This window comes from Sinocyclocheilus anshuiensis, unplaced genomic scaffold, assembly GCF_001515605.1.
Source record: "Sinocyclocheilus anshuiensis isolate Anshui unplaced genomic scaffold, SAMN03320099.WGS_v1.1 scaffold67, whole genome shotgun sequence".
Lineage (NCBI taxonomy): Eukaryota > Metazoa > Chordata > Actinopteri > Cypriniformes > Cyprinidae > Sinocyclocheilus > Sinocyclocheilus anshuiensis.
In genome coordinates this window covers 1,016,065-1,030,807 of record NW_015552546.1, presented here as the reverse complement: position 1 = coordinate 1,030,807, position 14,743 = coordinate 1,016,065, and the positions used below count along the sequence as shown (strand labels likewise).

The 14,743-nt window shown below is 34.9% G+C and overlaps 1 protein-coding gene across 1 annotated transcript in view; it reads left to right on the top strand.

Moving 5' to 3' along the window:
• LOC107664210 (homeodomain-interacting protein kinase 1-like) overlaps positions 1-7,829 on the top strand; it is a 23,908-nt gene extending 16,079 nt beyond the window's left edge. The window contains 5 exon segments of the mRNA XM_016454712.1: positions 2,523-2,678; positions 2,841-2,999; positions 4,568-4,761; positions 5,641-5,735; positions 6,760-7,829. Coding sequence (XP_016310198.1) covers positions 2,523-2,678; positions 2,841-2,999; positions 4,568-4,761; positions 5,641-5,735; positions 6,760-7,179 — 1,024 coding nt within the window. The 3' untranslated portion in view covers positions 7,180-7,829.
• The last annotated feature ends 6,914 nt before the right edge of the window (positions 7,830-14,743 follow it).

The following is a 14,743-nucleotide window of genomic DNA, read 5'->3' as shown; positions in this document are numbered from 1 at the left end:
CGCGATTCTCTCTTGAATCGATTCTGAGCTTAGTTTTTAACAGCAAGATTGCACTGCGTGCTTTACAAATAGCCATATTCTGCTTGCTTCCAGTTCCTTACACACTAACCACTTGAACCTAAAATAATCATTCATAAAGTTCGAAAAGGTTGAAGTGAATTACAATGATGTTCACAGTGGGCTGTGTTTACATTAATCTCGCATCATAAAAGCATAAAAGCCGATGTGCAAGTACATTTAACCACTTGCATTACTCTTCTTCGTGAGCATTTGAGTGTGTGGTTAAAAACTAGCCTAGAGCGCCATCTGCTGTTAAAAACTAAGCTCAAAATCGATTCGACAGAGAACGATGCATTCCGAAAATCTCAGAATCGATCCACGAATCTCGATGCATCGATTTATTGTAACAGCCCTAATATATATACATTTTTAATTAATTTATAGTAATATGTGTATTTATTATTTGTGTGTATGTGTTTATAAAAAAAATAATAGTAGTAGTAATAAATATATTAGTATTATATAGCAATTAATTACTATGTTAGTTATTATAATTATTATGTAATTATTGTAGTCATTGTGTTTGTATTGTTTATATTATTGTTATTATTATTATTATTATTATTATAAGTCAGCTCAAAATAGAAGGAAAAAATATTAATATTATTGTTTCAAAATAAATAAACTACATTAAGTCTATTTTTCTATATATTCTAAATATTATTATTATCATATAACAATGAATTACAGGTACTGGTGTTATAATAATTAATATGATATAATTATTGTAGTTAGTGTTTTTATAATTATTGTTTATTATTATTATTATTAGTCAGCTCAAAATAGGAAAAAATAAATAATATTGTTTTAATTAAAAATAAATAAATTATTATTTATTATTTTGAATTATTATTATATAACAATTAATAATTACTAATTGTGTTATTATTATTATTATTATTATTATTATTATTATTATTACAGGGCTCCAAACTGTGACCAATTGTTTTCTGCCGGTGCGACTAAATTTTGTGAGTGGTCACATTGGTGCAACCACCGCGTTACTCAACTCATAAGCACTGCCATTTCTGTTGCATATGAGAAACATCAAACGGCAAACGAAAACAAAAGCATAATGAAACCTTTTATCAGCTCAGAACAATTATTGAGTTCACCGCAAGCACAACTATTTCCAGCACTTTAAAGTTCTAAAAATGACCCAATTTAAATGTTGTTTTTAATGAGATGACCAAAATGTACACTAAAAAAGACATCAAATTACCACTATATCTAGTAGATGGCAGCAGAGGAGCACTTACTGACATTTATTTCCACTTTTTTTGCTTTATATTTTGATATTATAAAATTTTGGTATAAAATATCAAATCATCAAGAAATAAAAATGTTTTCAAAATTTTGCACTTTTCATGTATGAAGAAAAGTCACAAAGTGCCTTGAAAAACAAACCTTTGTTCAAACCTTTGTTCTTTATGCGACTGAATCACGCATAAAGTAAAGAGTGCTCCTTTTATAATCACTGAAGTTGTCGGTCAGTATTATTTTGAATTATTATTATATAACAATTAATAATTACTAATTGTGTTATTATTATTATTATTATTATTATATAATCAATCACAGGTACTGGTGTTATAATAATAAATGATTTAATTATTGTAGTTAGTGTTTTTATAATTATTGTTTATTATTATTATTATTATTATTATTAGTCAGCTCAGAATAGGAAAAAATAAATAATATTGTTTTAATTACAAGTAAATAAATTGTTATTTATTATTATGAATTATTATTATATAACAATTTGAATCACGCATAAAGTAAAGAGTGCTCCTTTTATAATCACTGAAGTTGTCGGTCAGTTCAGTATAATACTATAGAAAGAATAAAAGTACATTTAATGATATTGGTATAATGGTATTTTTTTCATATAAAAATTTGATTTTGCACGTTACTGTTTTACTAATAAAAGTACATTTTGTATGATTCCCAACTCCAACTCAGTGCTTTACTGTCAAATGTGCATTACCAAGAAATAAACGTGTAATAGTATTAGTAACTGCACTTGTTATTGCAAAACAATAGTATTTTTATAATTAAATTCTCTTTAATATAACCCCCCCCTGCTTGATTCACATGTGCTTTGTTGTCTGATTACAGTGTTCAAAGCTTCCGGTGGTACTTATGTTGATGACAGAAAAGCATTTTGCAAATGTACTAAACAATTTGTTGCTTTTTTTTTTTGTTGTGTTTTTTTGCACACAACAAAAAAGTGTGAAAACTATTTAAAAGTAATGAACGAATATTGCACCCAGCTGTTCCCAAATGTATTTCCTCTTGTTAGCCAATAGAAATCGCTGCAGATTGACACTGGGACTTTGTTGCTGCTGATTATAATGTAGAACAACATGCTGCTGCCATGAAAAGGGATTTTTTACGAATTGCAAATAACTAATAACCAGTTACAATTCTCAAAACAGCATGCATTTAATACACTCTGCCAGGGGTCGACATGGAGGTCAGAGCGATGGGACGCAGCAGGGCTCTGCGCAGGGGCGTAACGTGAGCACACAGCCCTCCCACACAGGGGCAGCCAGCAGTCGAACACAGCAGAGTGGAGCGAAGAGGTCAAAGGGTCGACATGCCGAGAGCAAAGCCAGGTAACGCTGTTAATGAGTCTCAGGATGAGCAACCATCTTAAACGAGTGTCTGGATAGTGTTAAATAGATTGGAAAACATTGCATAATAAATTAGTTGATTTCAAGTCAAACTGTCCAAAATATGGTACCGTGTACTCAATTAAAATCTGTTTTCTGTCACAGACCCACGTCGTCCCAGCAGCCGGCTCCTTCAGTAGTGCACAGCTGCGGTGATGCGCCTCAGCCCATCATCATCTCTGACACACCCAGCCCCGCCGTCAGCATCATCACCATCCACAGCGACACTGAGGACGAGGACGACAGGAAGTTTCCTCCTGAAAGGTGCAACATCACTTTCACATCCCAATAGGGGTGTAACGGTACATGTATTCGTACCGTATGGTTCACGGAGCAAATTCCAAATGGAAGTGATCATCCCTATGCCTTTGAAGGGCAGAGCCCTTGGAGTGGAGACTTTGGAGTGAGCGGGGCACGTGCGTGCCATTATGTAGTCGTTTGGAATACACTTGACAAAGGGAGCGATGTAATTTCCTCATTATCTTCAGCTGGGATGTTCCCGTGACAATGCAGCACAGTGTCTGTCAGCAGATGTCGCTGTTTTATTGGCATATATGTCTTTTTATTGTTGTTAGCATAACTGTTGCAAATAAACATACATTTTATATTTTAAAAAGTTTTTAAAATATGCTATATAATATATGAAAATGAATATATATAAAACATTTTAAAATATAAAATGTATATTTTTTATCCCGGTGTACGTCAGCGAATCAGCTGACGGACACCGTGCTGCGTTGTCACGGGAACATCCCAGCTGAAGATAATGAGGAAATTACATCGCTCCCTTTGTCAAGTGTATTCCAAACGACTACATAATGGCACGCACGTGCCCTGCTCACTCCAAAGCCTCCACTCCAAGGGCTCTGCCCTTCAAAGGCATAGGGATGATCACTTCCATTTGGAATTTGCCCCGTGAACCGTACGGTACGAATACATGTACTATAATAATACTGTAATACTTTAATACTGTACACCCCTACATCCCAACCAAAACTCTTAGTGTAGTTACATTGTACTTGTTGTATATATGTGTGTGTATTTTTTTTTGTCTATTTGTTACATTATTTAGTATTTTCCTTGTCGAAATATATCATCACATATTTGTCTTTTTGTTTTTTGCTATATTAGTATTTCTATGTATTCCTAAATTAAAAATACCTAAAATAAAAAAGTATGGTAATCTTAGTTTAGTAAAAAACTGGCATAAAAAACAAACATATCAAAAGAATTTTGCAATAATTTACATCATCCCATAAAAATGTCTTAATGGCCCAGTGATGATCAAGATAATATTAATAAGCATAACATATGCTACTGTTCTAAAGTTTGAAAAAATTATCAAATTAAATGAATAAAATTCATTATTTTATTCAGTAAGGATGCATTCAATTGATGACAATAAAGACATTTATATAATGTTACACAAAATTTCTATTTCAAATAAATGCTGTTTTTTTTTTTACTTTCTATTCATCACAGAATCCTAATAAAAATGTATCGTGGTTTCCACAAAAATATTAAGCAGCACAACTGTTTTCAACATTGATAATGATAAGAAATGTTTATTGAGCATCAAATCAGCATATTAGAATGATTCCTGAAGGATCATGTGACACTGAAGACTGGAGTAATGATGCTGAAAATTCAGCTTTGCGTCACAAAAAATAAATTACATTTAAAAATATATTCAAATTAAAAAATGGTTCTTTTAAATGGTTACAATATTTCAAAACTGTTTTTCCTGTATTTTTGATCAAAGAATGCCTTGGTAAGCCTAAGAGACTTACTTCAGAGACATGATTTCAAATGGTTCTTCTCTTGTGTGGCAGCTGTAGTGTGAACCAGCGTACAAACGTCATCAGCTGTGTGACTCTGCATGACTCCCAGGACTCTGACTCCTCCACCAGCACCCCTCTCAGCCCCAAATGCCTTCCCAACTTCGTTGAGAACAACACACACTCCAAGTCTCTAGCCGTGGTCACGCCATTGGTGAAAACACAGCTCTGGGATGGAGCGTCAGGAGGTCAGTGAGACTCATTCTGACTTCTAATCATCTAAATTAGGGATGCACCGATACCACTTTTTCTAGTACTCGCCCGATACCGATACTTTTATTTTTGGTACTTGCCGATACCGAGTACCGATACCAATATTTTCATTGCATTTGTAAATTTTTTAAATATTGGGTACAGAAACCAAAAGAGTATGTATAACGTCTCGGTTACGTATGGTAACCCTCGTTCCCTGAAGGAGGGAACGGAGACGTCACGTCGGATGACCGACGAATTGGGATCTCGCCTGTATATCCTTCTGTTATTTTCACACTTAATTATGCCCATTAAAATGTATTTTACAAGTTTTTATTACTTTCACGGTTAATTTTTTTCTCTCTCTATGGTAGCCTGCATCATCTTTAATTTAATAGCATTAGAGCTGCTCCATTGCATGTCGGTGTTTCTTTGTCTGAATATGGCACTTATCACATGCTGTGTGGTATCGGGGCATTTTAACGAGTACGAGTACAGGAGCTCAGTATCGGGCCCGATACCGATACCAGTATCGGTATCGATGGATCCCTAATCTAAATACTGAGCTTAAACGGGCCACATTCTGCACTACAGCTTTTTCCCTTCATGTCCCTTTCCCTTCCATTCATGATACACAAGGGTTGTTACATCAAAATGACCATTTTAGAATTAACCAGGATTACATTTTTTTGTTACTATACCTTTTTATATGAAAATGACCTCTGTTATGATTGGTCCACCACTTTACATGTCAAATGAGTAAGAACAAGTTGTTGAATATTGAATAGACTTGGATATACATATGTAAGTGGTCATATGATAATGTCTTGGTTGTACAGATTTGACCCTTTAAGATCTTTTTTCTGTATTTGTAGAGCAAAGTACTAATAGTTCTGGGAAGTCAAAGAAAGGAACGGCCTCACAGTCCAGCGACCGGCAAAACAGATCTCAGCCTCTCAACCTGAGCCAGGTACATCTGTACAGGTCCACTCCGGTTATTAAAGACCACATGACATCAGAATTAAAGTTTGTGGCTTTTAGTCAATGTCTGTTAGCTTTGAGGTCATCTAAAGTCAAAGGTTTGGGTTAGTGTGGGTTTTTTAAAAAGAAATTAATACTTTTATTCAGCAAGGATGCATTGAACAAATTAATACAAAGTGAGAGTAAAGACATTAATAATGTTACAAAAGATTTCTATTTCAAATAAATGCTTCTATTCATTAAAGAATCCTGAAAAAATGTATCATAGTTTCATTAAAAATTTTAAGCAGCACAATTTCTTTTAACATTGATAAAAAAAGAAATGTTTCTTTACTATTATTAATTATCATATGTGATCAATTATTAATAACGGTTCTTATTATGATCAGTGTCGGTTTTTGCTGCTTAATATTTTTGTGGAAACTGATCATTTTTCAATTCAACATTTTTTCAAAATTAAATTTTTTGGATGCTTTTATGAACAGAAAGTTCAAAAGAAATATTTGAAGTTTTTATTTGAAACAGAAATATTTTGTAATAAGTGTCTTTACTGTCATATTTGATGATTTGAATGAATCCTTTCCCTTTTTAAATCTTACTGTCACTTTTAATCAGTTTAATACATCTTTGCTGAATAAAAAAATATTAATTTAAGGATCATGTGACATTGAAAACTGGAATAATGGCTGCTGAAAATTCAGCTTTGCATCACAGGAATAAATTACATTATAATATATTTATATACAAAAAATGCAGCCTTGGTGAGCATGAGAGACTTAGAGAAAAAAAAAAAAAAAAATCTATACAGGTAGTGTATCTGGCCCAGTTTCCTGTTTCAACAGCAAACACAACATGACATGAAAGAAAATTGTGTGCCTTGCCATTTCTAAGGGTGATTTCATGGCAAAGTTTGGTGTATTTTCATTTTTTTGTATAATCAGGTTGTTTTTTTTCCAACTGAGTCATCAAGTGATTCTTTATGCTTTTGATTCACTCTGTGATTCACTCAACAGACGCAGCAATCAATGATGTCATCCCACGATCGTGCAGGGGGCGGATCCCTGAGACGCCAGCCCACCTACCCCCCTACAGGCCCCTCCCACTCCTACAGGCTTCATGAAGCGTCTCTTTTCGGCTCCGCCTCCAGTCTGTACGCATACCCTGCATCTGCAGCCCTGGCCTCGGTGTCGCAGGCCATGGACCAGCTGCACAATTCGGCCGGTTCCTCCTGCTCCTCTTCCTCTGGCCGGCACACGCGCACCACCGGGCCGTACTCGGCCTCTCTGAGCCTTCTGCAGAAGAACAGTGCCATGGGCGTCATGTGTCAGGCTTCAGCTCCGTACCAGCAACAGCAGCTGTCCACACCGTCCTACCAGCGGTCTGCGGCGTTTCCCCTCAGCCGGAGGAAACTCAACCAGTACCCGTACCTGTGAGGAGCAGCCGTCTGAACATGTGCGTTGATATATGGAAAACGCCAGGATGGTGTCATGGATGTTCACGTGGAAATGCCATTTTAGCTTTGTATATTTTATTTTAGTGTTTTATGTTCTTTTATGCATTTCAGTGGAGCACTTCTTGCATTTTCGATTATTTCAAATCATGTCATAAACACAAAACATTGGGCTGTTTCTTAAAATATCACCTGCAGAGAAGCCTCTGGATGTCCAGAAGAAAAAAAAAACACCTTAAAACACATCAAACTTTGTGTTTGACTAGGAAAAGAAACATGGCTGTTCGGAATAGCATACTATCATACTACTTTTACGATTTCTGCAGTATACAGTATGCAGAGCTAAGATACTTGATTTTTCCAAAGCGACTTACAAATGAGAAATACAACAAAGTGATTCATACTGATAGTACAACAGAGCACAGTGTGTGGAATTATATATCCCACAATGCAACACACTCGACTTAAATTACTAGATCATTCATTGTGGTGAATGAGGCAACAAATTTTTGTATATCTCTCTTGACTTGTTCGATTGAACTGCCAAAAATTAGGATTTATTTTAACACCGTATTTTAGTTAAACACGTGAAACCACGTTTATTATTATTTATTATTACTTGTTACTGCAAAATCTGCTTATGCTTTTAGGTAAAAGCATTTTTTTGTAATTATTATTATTGTTATTATTAGTTTTTAATATTTAATATTATTTTCTTTACAACTATGCACCCTTTCCCCCATCTAATTCTTAATGCCATAATGCAAAAATCTCATTCTCATTACTTTAAGGTAAAATAATTACATATTATAATATGTTTTTTTATGTAAGCTGGTTTTAAAAACAGCTCAAATCTTTAAAAAAAAAACTATTACTGTTATAATATATTATTATTATTTTCATTAATTTTTTACTGGAAAATCTGAGTGCATACTGCATAAAAAGTGCAAAACAATCTTTTCCCTTGCAGAACTCAATATGAATATAGTGTGATCATGTGACAACAGTGTGGCATACTACTGTTAACATTTTTTATCATTGCATAATGCATTCTAACTTGCATAACTTTTTTTAAAGTGCAGTATGCTGAATGCAGTGTATACTGCACAGTGAGCAGTATGCTAGTATTCCATTGAACAAAGCCCATTTTGAACTGTCATGTCTGAAAATGTTAATGATATTTAAAATAGGCCACTTTTTTAAATCATGGAGGAATTTAATCTGATTTGATCTGGTAATTAGAGAATTATATTTCTTAAATAGTTAAGCCGTCTTTGGGATGTGCGTCAGCAGACAAAGATATCTCCTAGAACAGCTAAAATTATATTTATAAACGTTTCATTGACGCCTGCCCAATTATAAAAATGTGTTGAAATGATACACAAGTAATGTCTCTCTGAATACTAAAGCATTCTGTTGGCAGACCCAAATTTTATATTTGGGATGGTTACGTTTGCAGCATATTTTTAAGTGTGGCAGCACGACACGGGATGTCGTCACTGACTAGAAACTGAACAAGCCAAAATACCAGGAGAAAGTCAGCTAAATATGATACACAGCAAATATATATCAAATTTATGCTGAAATGTATTCCTTGTTAACAGTCTTGTTTACTCAGTCACAGAATAACCATAATATGTTTTAAAATAGTTTTTTTTTTCATATATATAATGTTTAATAAGTGACATTTTATTTCCATATACATTTTTGTGACAGAGCTCTGTAGTTGCACCCTAAATAATCAAGGTTTTGCTTTCAATATAACTTTCATTGTGCTTTATTTATTTACTGAATATATGTGGACTTCTAATGATGTATGTAAAACCAAAAAATAATTGTGCTTTCTTTTAAATCATTTTAATTGTCTTCAACTTTGTATAATTTTTTACATTGGTTTAAAAGTATCCTCTTATTCGACTAGCACTTATGTTTATTATTTGATTTGTATTTTATGTTTTCTCCATAAATTAAGAGTGAATTTGTCAGTGTGATTTGTCAGGATGGTTACTTGTCATTTGTTCTGTAATGTTGTCAGCACAACATGATGTGTCTAAAAGACGTGTGTGTGTGTGTGTGTGTGTGTGTGTGTCAATCCCACTGCTATCACAGTGGGTTTGTGGGTGATTGTTTGTGTGCGTGTGTGCGTGTGCGCGTGTGCGTGTGCGTGTGTGCGTGTGCGTGTGTGTGTGTGTGAGAGGAGAGGGGTAGTGGGTGTGTGAGTGTGTGTCAGCGTCAGCCAGGGAAGCATATTCAACACCAGCATGTTTAAGAATGCAAGCCAGCTGACAGAACATTGTACTAGTTATGCCCCAAACAGCTGAGGCTGTGTTTCGTGTGAAATTAACATTACTCAAAATATTTTCATTCTTTTCTCTAATAGGACCACCCCTATGCATTGCCAAAGACGTGTGTGTGTGTGTGTGTGTGTGTGTGTGTGTGTGTGCGTGTGCGCGTGTGCGTGTGCGTGTGTGCGTGTGCGTGTGTGTGTGTGTTTGTGTGCACAGTGAAATCAGAGCAGGAACTCACAGATTATCAGACTATTTAGATAGCGCTTAAACAGATGGTTAACATGTTAGCTGTTCATCTCAGTTGATCTTAGAGCACTTTATGTGTCGTTCTGAGCTTGTCTTGTGAATGTTGCCGGGGTTCTTGGCTTTGGTGCAATGATGGCTGTTTATACTGGTTTATCACCATGTGAAGTGGAGTGCAGAGTAGATAACATCACAATAAACCTTCATCCAGAACACGGTGTGTGAGTCTGATAAATCTGAGGCTGCAGTAGTGATGAATGAAGCCGCTTACTACACTCGTAGCTGTAGTTTTATTTTTATAATCTCTCTAAGGGGAATGTATTTTGGTGATAATCCATTGTCGCTGCCTTTTTTAGAGCCAGTTTGGCTTTTCTCCCACTGGTGCTATAAGAAATGATGCCTTTACGGACAGGTTGGGACTTGAGCTGTCCTCTGTGAATTGGATATCCATCCATCCATCCATTCTCCAAACCACTCTTCAAACAGATCTCAGCTTCTCTCTCTCTCTCAAAAAAAAAGATAGATAGATAGATAGATAGGCAGGCAGACAGACAGATGGACATAGAAATGTAATGACTTCATATAATAATAATTAATCTTATTTTATCCATCCATTCTGCGGGCAATTAATCAAAATATATATTAAATAATTTATATTAATAATAATTAATAAAAAATTAAATAATAATATATTATAAATATGGTTAATTTCTCTCACACACACACACACACATATAGATTATATAATCATATATATATATATAATTTATTTACTTATTGATGTTAATCTATAGGATCGAGTCAGTTAGAAATACCAAGGGTTCACACAAAACAAGGGGAGTCCGCTTTTAGTTATTATGCCGCCCGCAGTTGGAATCAGCTTCCAGAAGAGATCAGATGTGCTAAAACATTAGTCACATTTAAACGAACTGATTGCACTATATTTTATGTATAATCATTTTCTATTCTTAACTGTTTTAAATTCATTTTAAACCTCTTAAATAAATTTTGTAATCATTTTCAAAGTTTTACATTCCTTGTTTTATTGTTGTGATTATTTTTTTATTTTTTTTCCATTTCTTTTATGTAAAGCACTTTGAATTACCATTGTGTATGAAATTTGCTATATAAATAAACTTGCCTTGCCTTGCATGCCTATTATATATTTTATTTTTTTATTTTTATATACATTTTCATATATTCAATTAATTTCATATATTCAGTCTTCAAAATTATTTGCTCATAAATTGGCTACATTAGGGCAATATTCAGTCAAGCATAATGAGAAAATGAGAGGGAAAAAAAATTTACATGACTTTTCTAGGCATGAAAAAAAAAGTCAAAATTTTAGTGACTGTAGGAACCTTCTGTCTATCCACTTCTGGTATCTTTCCAATTTAAACAAACTTTTTTTTCCCTCTATGTTGCTCCTGAATGGTACCAGAGACCAAGGACCATGTGCATGTAATCTAAATACTAATTCTCTACAAATAAGGCCAAATATTATGCAATATGCTTACCAGGATCGTCAACTACTAAGTAAATATAAGCATGTGGATAAACTAAGCCATTACACATCCTAATAACACGCAGTATTATCATCACAGAATATGATCAAACTCCATCGACTCTGCTGTGTGGATGTTTGAGCGGTGTGACATTGTGAAAGGACTCACAGTGGGCTCCTGGCATTGACAGACATCTGCCAGGTGAAGGCTTGTGACAGACGCCCTCCCCTGCAACACTGTGACCTCTGCAAGGGCCGCCCAATGATAGTGGCACCCAGGAGGCCTCACGCTTGTAACCTGGAGTGATAATCTATGAGGCGCTAAAACAAAGCTGCATCAGATCAAGGTCAATACAGCGTGAGGAGCTGGAGATGCTTGTTGGTCTCACAAGTGTTCTTGTTCCTGAGAGAGTAAAAACTGCAAAACAGCTTAATACTGAGCCATGACCAAGAAAAATATTCTGTATTATCATAAATGCATTGCACCTGTTATCAGTGGAACCCACACGAATTCGCCAAGCTGCTTCCTCTAGTGGAAAAACGTCAAGTGTAGCGATTCATGAAGTAGGCTACACCTCATACAGAAGTCGCTTTCAAACCAAGCAGCTTTCTGTTGTTCAGCGCGTGAACTCATTGCGAAATGTGTTTGATATCTTTTGTCCTGACACAAAATTCCAGATTTTGTGGATTCCTACATAACCGGATTTCTCCCGGGAAATTTGCCGAACAACGGTAAATATGACCACAGCTTTACCTATGAGCTTTACACTGAAAATATGAAACGACTACATACAAATTTGAAACAAAAATTTGAAAGAAAAAAAAAACTAAAATTCTAGATTTAATACATTAAGATTAATCTAGGAAATATGTGGCACCTTTATTACCATAAAAACAGTCACAAATTTCGTCGATTGAGCTTAACGTATTGAATTCGGATTCTGGAACTGTCCTTCAAGAGGTCATTTTAAATTCTTTCAGTCTTGAAGTAAAAGGCGAGTTTGTGAATATTAGCCTACTCACTGTTTCAATATAGCCCAAAGAAGTAAACTGTATGTGTGTTTACATGAATTTAGTGTCCAAATAGCTTGCTGACATTATCTATCCAGGGGTTAAATTGGGATTTGTTATGTGGGGGGGCTCTATGGTATCGAGCTTATGTATATATATGTGTGTTTTGTTTATTTGCAAATATGATTTATTCTGAAGCAATATTCTCATCAGTTTTCTATCAGCTGTGACATATAAATCTGCGTGTTTTTTATATTTTATCCAAATGTAGGTGCCAGTAGTGAGCGTTTAATGAGTGAGTTATTGAGTAATTCATTCAAACGATTCGTTCAAACGGCAGATTCATCAGGTGTTTATGGATGGGCTAATGAAACTTTGACTTGTTCGTTCAAAACACGGAATCAATCAGCAATGAATCGGCTAAACGGTCGTAATGGTGAAAACGTTGTGTGATGTTGTCTAACTAACTGTATTTTTAATATAAAAACTTTCCATTTAGAATTTTTACCTCAGGATGCTGAGTTTCTTAGTGTTGCACATTTTGATTTCTCCTGGAGAGGCTGCGTGAGCCTCGCCTCAGCAGCGCAACCTTATAGGCCTACTTTCAATAGATGCATTATATACAGTAGCTATATCCACTATTCGCCACTTACTCTAAATGTAATAAATGCAGAAGAATACTTACTTGCGTTTTGGTGTTTACATAGTTATTTTTGGTTACTGAGACGTAGACATGTGGGGGCGTGTTAGAACGAGCCGTTTTAGGTACGCGAGGTAGACTCTTAACTTTTATAAAGAATATCTCTTTGGATTTGAGACTTTAGTCTTTACAACTTTACAGATCTTCTTTATGCACCAAGAGCTTGTAACACTTCAAAGAGAAAGGAAAAATTGAAATCGCATCATATGACCCCTTTAATGAAGCGTTTAATGTCGAGCCCTGGAGTCTATGTGCCGGGGCTCATGCCCCGGACAGCCCCGGCCCAATTTAACCCCTAGTTATATCTAATGTAAGCGCTTCAACATAATTATAGCTACCGTATTGACCCGAATATAAGACGATGTTTTTTTCTTGAAAAACAAAAGAATAAGAAAAGCTTATAGCTGCATGAGTCGTGATTGTCACGTTAGCCTGATGGGACCAAACTCCCTTTGTGATTTTAAAACGTAAGACAGTACCCAGATTTGAAGACTACAGTAAGATTTAACTTCTACTGTTAATAAGATTTTGGTAGGCTACTATTAGATGGATAGCCTAAATGTCCTAATTCAGATGGGCTACCTGTTTGTTTTTTTTGGTAAATCAAAAAGTATATATTTTTTAAATGTGATTGTTGGTACATTTTACCAGTTTTTACCATACTTTCAAAACAAAAATTAAAATAGGAAAAATATGCAATATGAAAATAATTGAAGACAAAATGTGTTTTACCGAGAAAAAACAAGATTTGGTTTTTAAAAACCCTTTTTCCAAAAGGTACATCTGGAAAAAGGGGGGTCGTCTTATAATCAGGGTCGTCTTATATTCGGGCCAATACGGTACTTTATCCACCTTTTTCCGTAAGAGTGGGAGCGACCATTTGTAAATTGAATGTGTTTGGCTTCCGGTGCCAAGCTTTTTTTAGCTGTACAAAACAGATTGTTGTGCTGCTTGCTATTGCAAACTGGTGTCTTACCATATTATTTAATGTAGTATCTCAATTAGGAACACACTGTTTTGTAGTGCAAACAGTTTTACCGTTTTCTGCACTTTGTTATTCTTCTCATTATTTCCCTACAGTAGCTAATGAACCGGAAGTCTCTCGCACATTCACAGAAAACAGCTTACTTTCGCATTGAAAAATAAGGTGGATAAAATAAATCAGTTATGTTGTTTAAGAAAATTTAAATTAGACAAATGCTACTTGAGATCAACTTTTTTCTTGAAGGGACAGTACCTAAACATTTTAAATTTAAAAAGTAAAATACTTCAGAATACTAGGAAATGTAGCGCATGTGTTGTGTGGACTAGTTTTAGTGTCGTTTTTAGAGCATGATAGTGTAAATCACCACCTTCTTTCTGACAAAAATAGACTTTCTTCAAAACATCTTTATGTTCAACTGATTGAATAGAAGAAAGAGATACAAGTTGGAAACAACATGAGTGAGAGAGAACTACCTGCACTCTATATTTAAAAGAACTGGTAATTGTATGCATTCATAGTAATATAAATTGAACTAGAAAACAGAAGAATATAATATGGATGGTTGTCTGCTTTTTGCATACTGAGGCTAATCAGTCGTTCTTTTCAAATCAAGCTGCATTTGTGCATTATATGGTAAAAATGCTTGTAATTCAGTGTTGTTCACATTCAAATGAAAGCGCTGTATGTGATGAGCCATTGCTCAAAGGTTACATTCCAAACCGCCAACAAAATAAGTAGTATAGGTGTGTAATCTGTAAGAGGAGGCCACTTAAACGAACAAAAGCCTGTGTGATGATGCATTTCACAAACAGC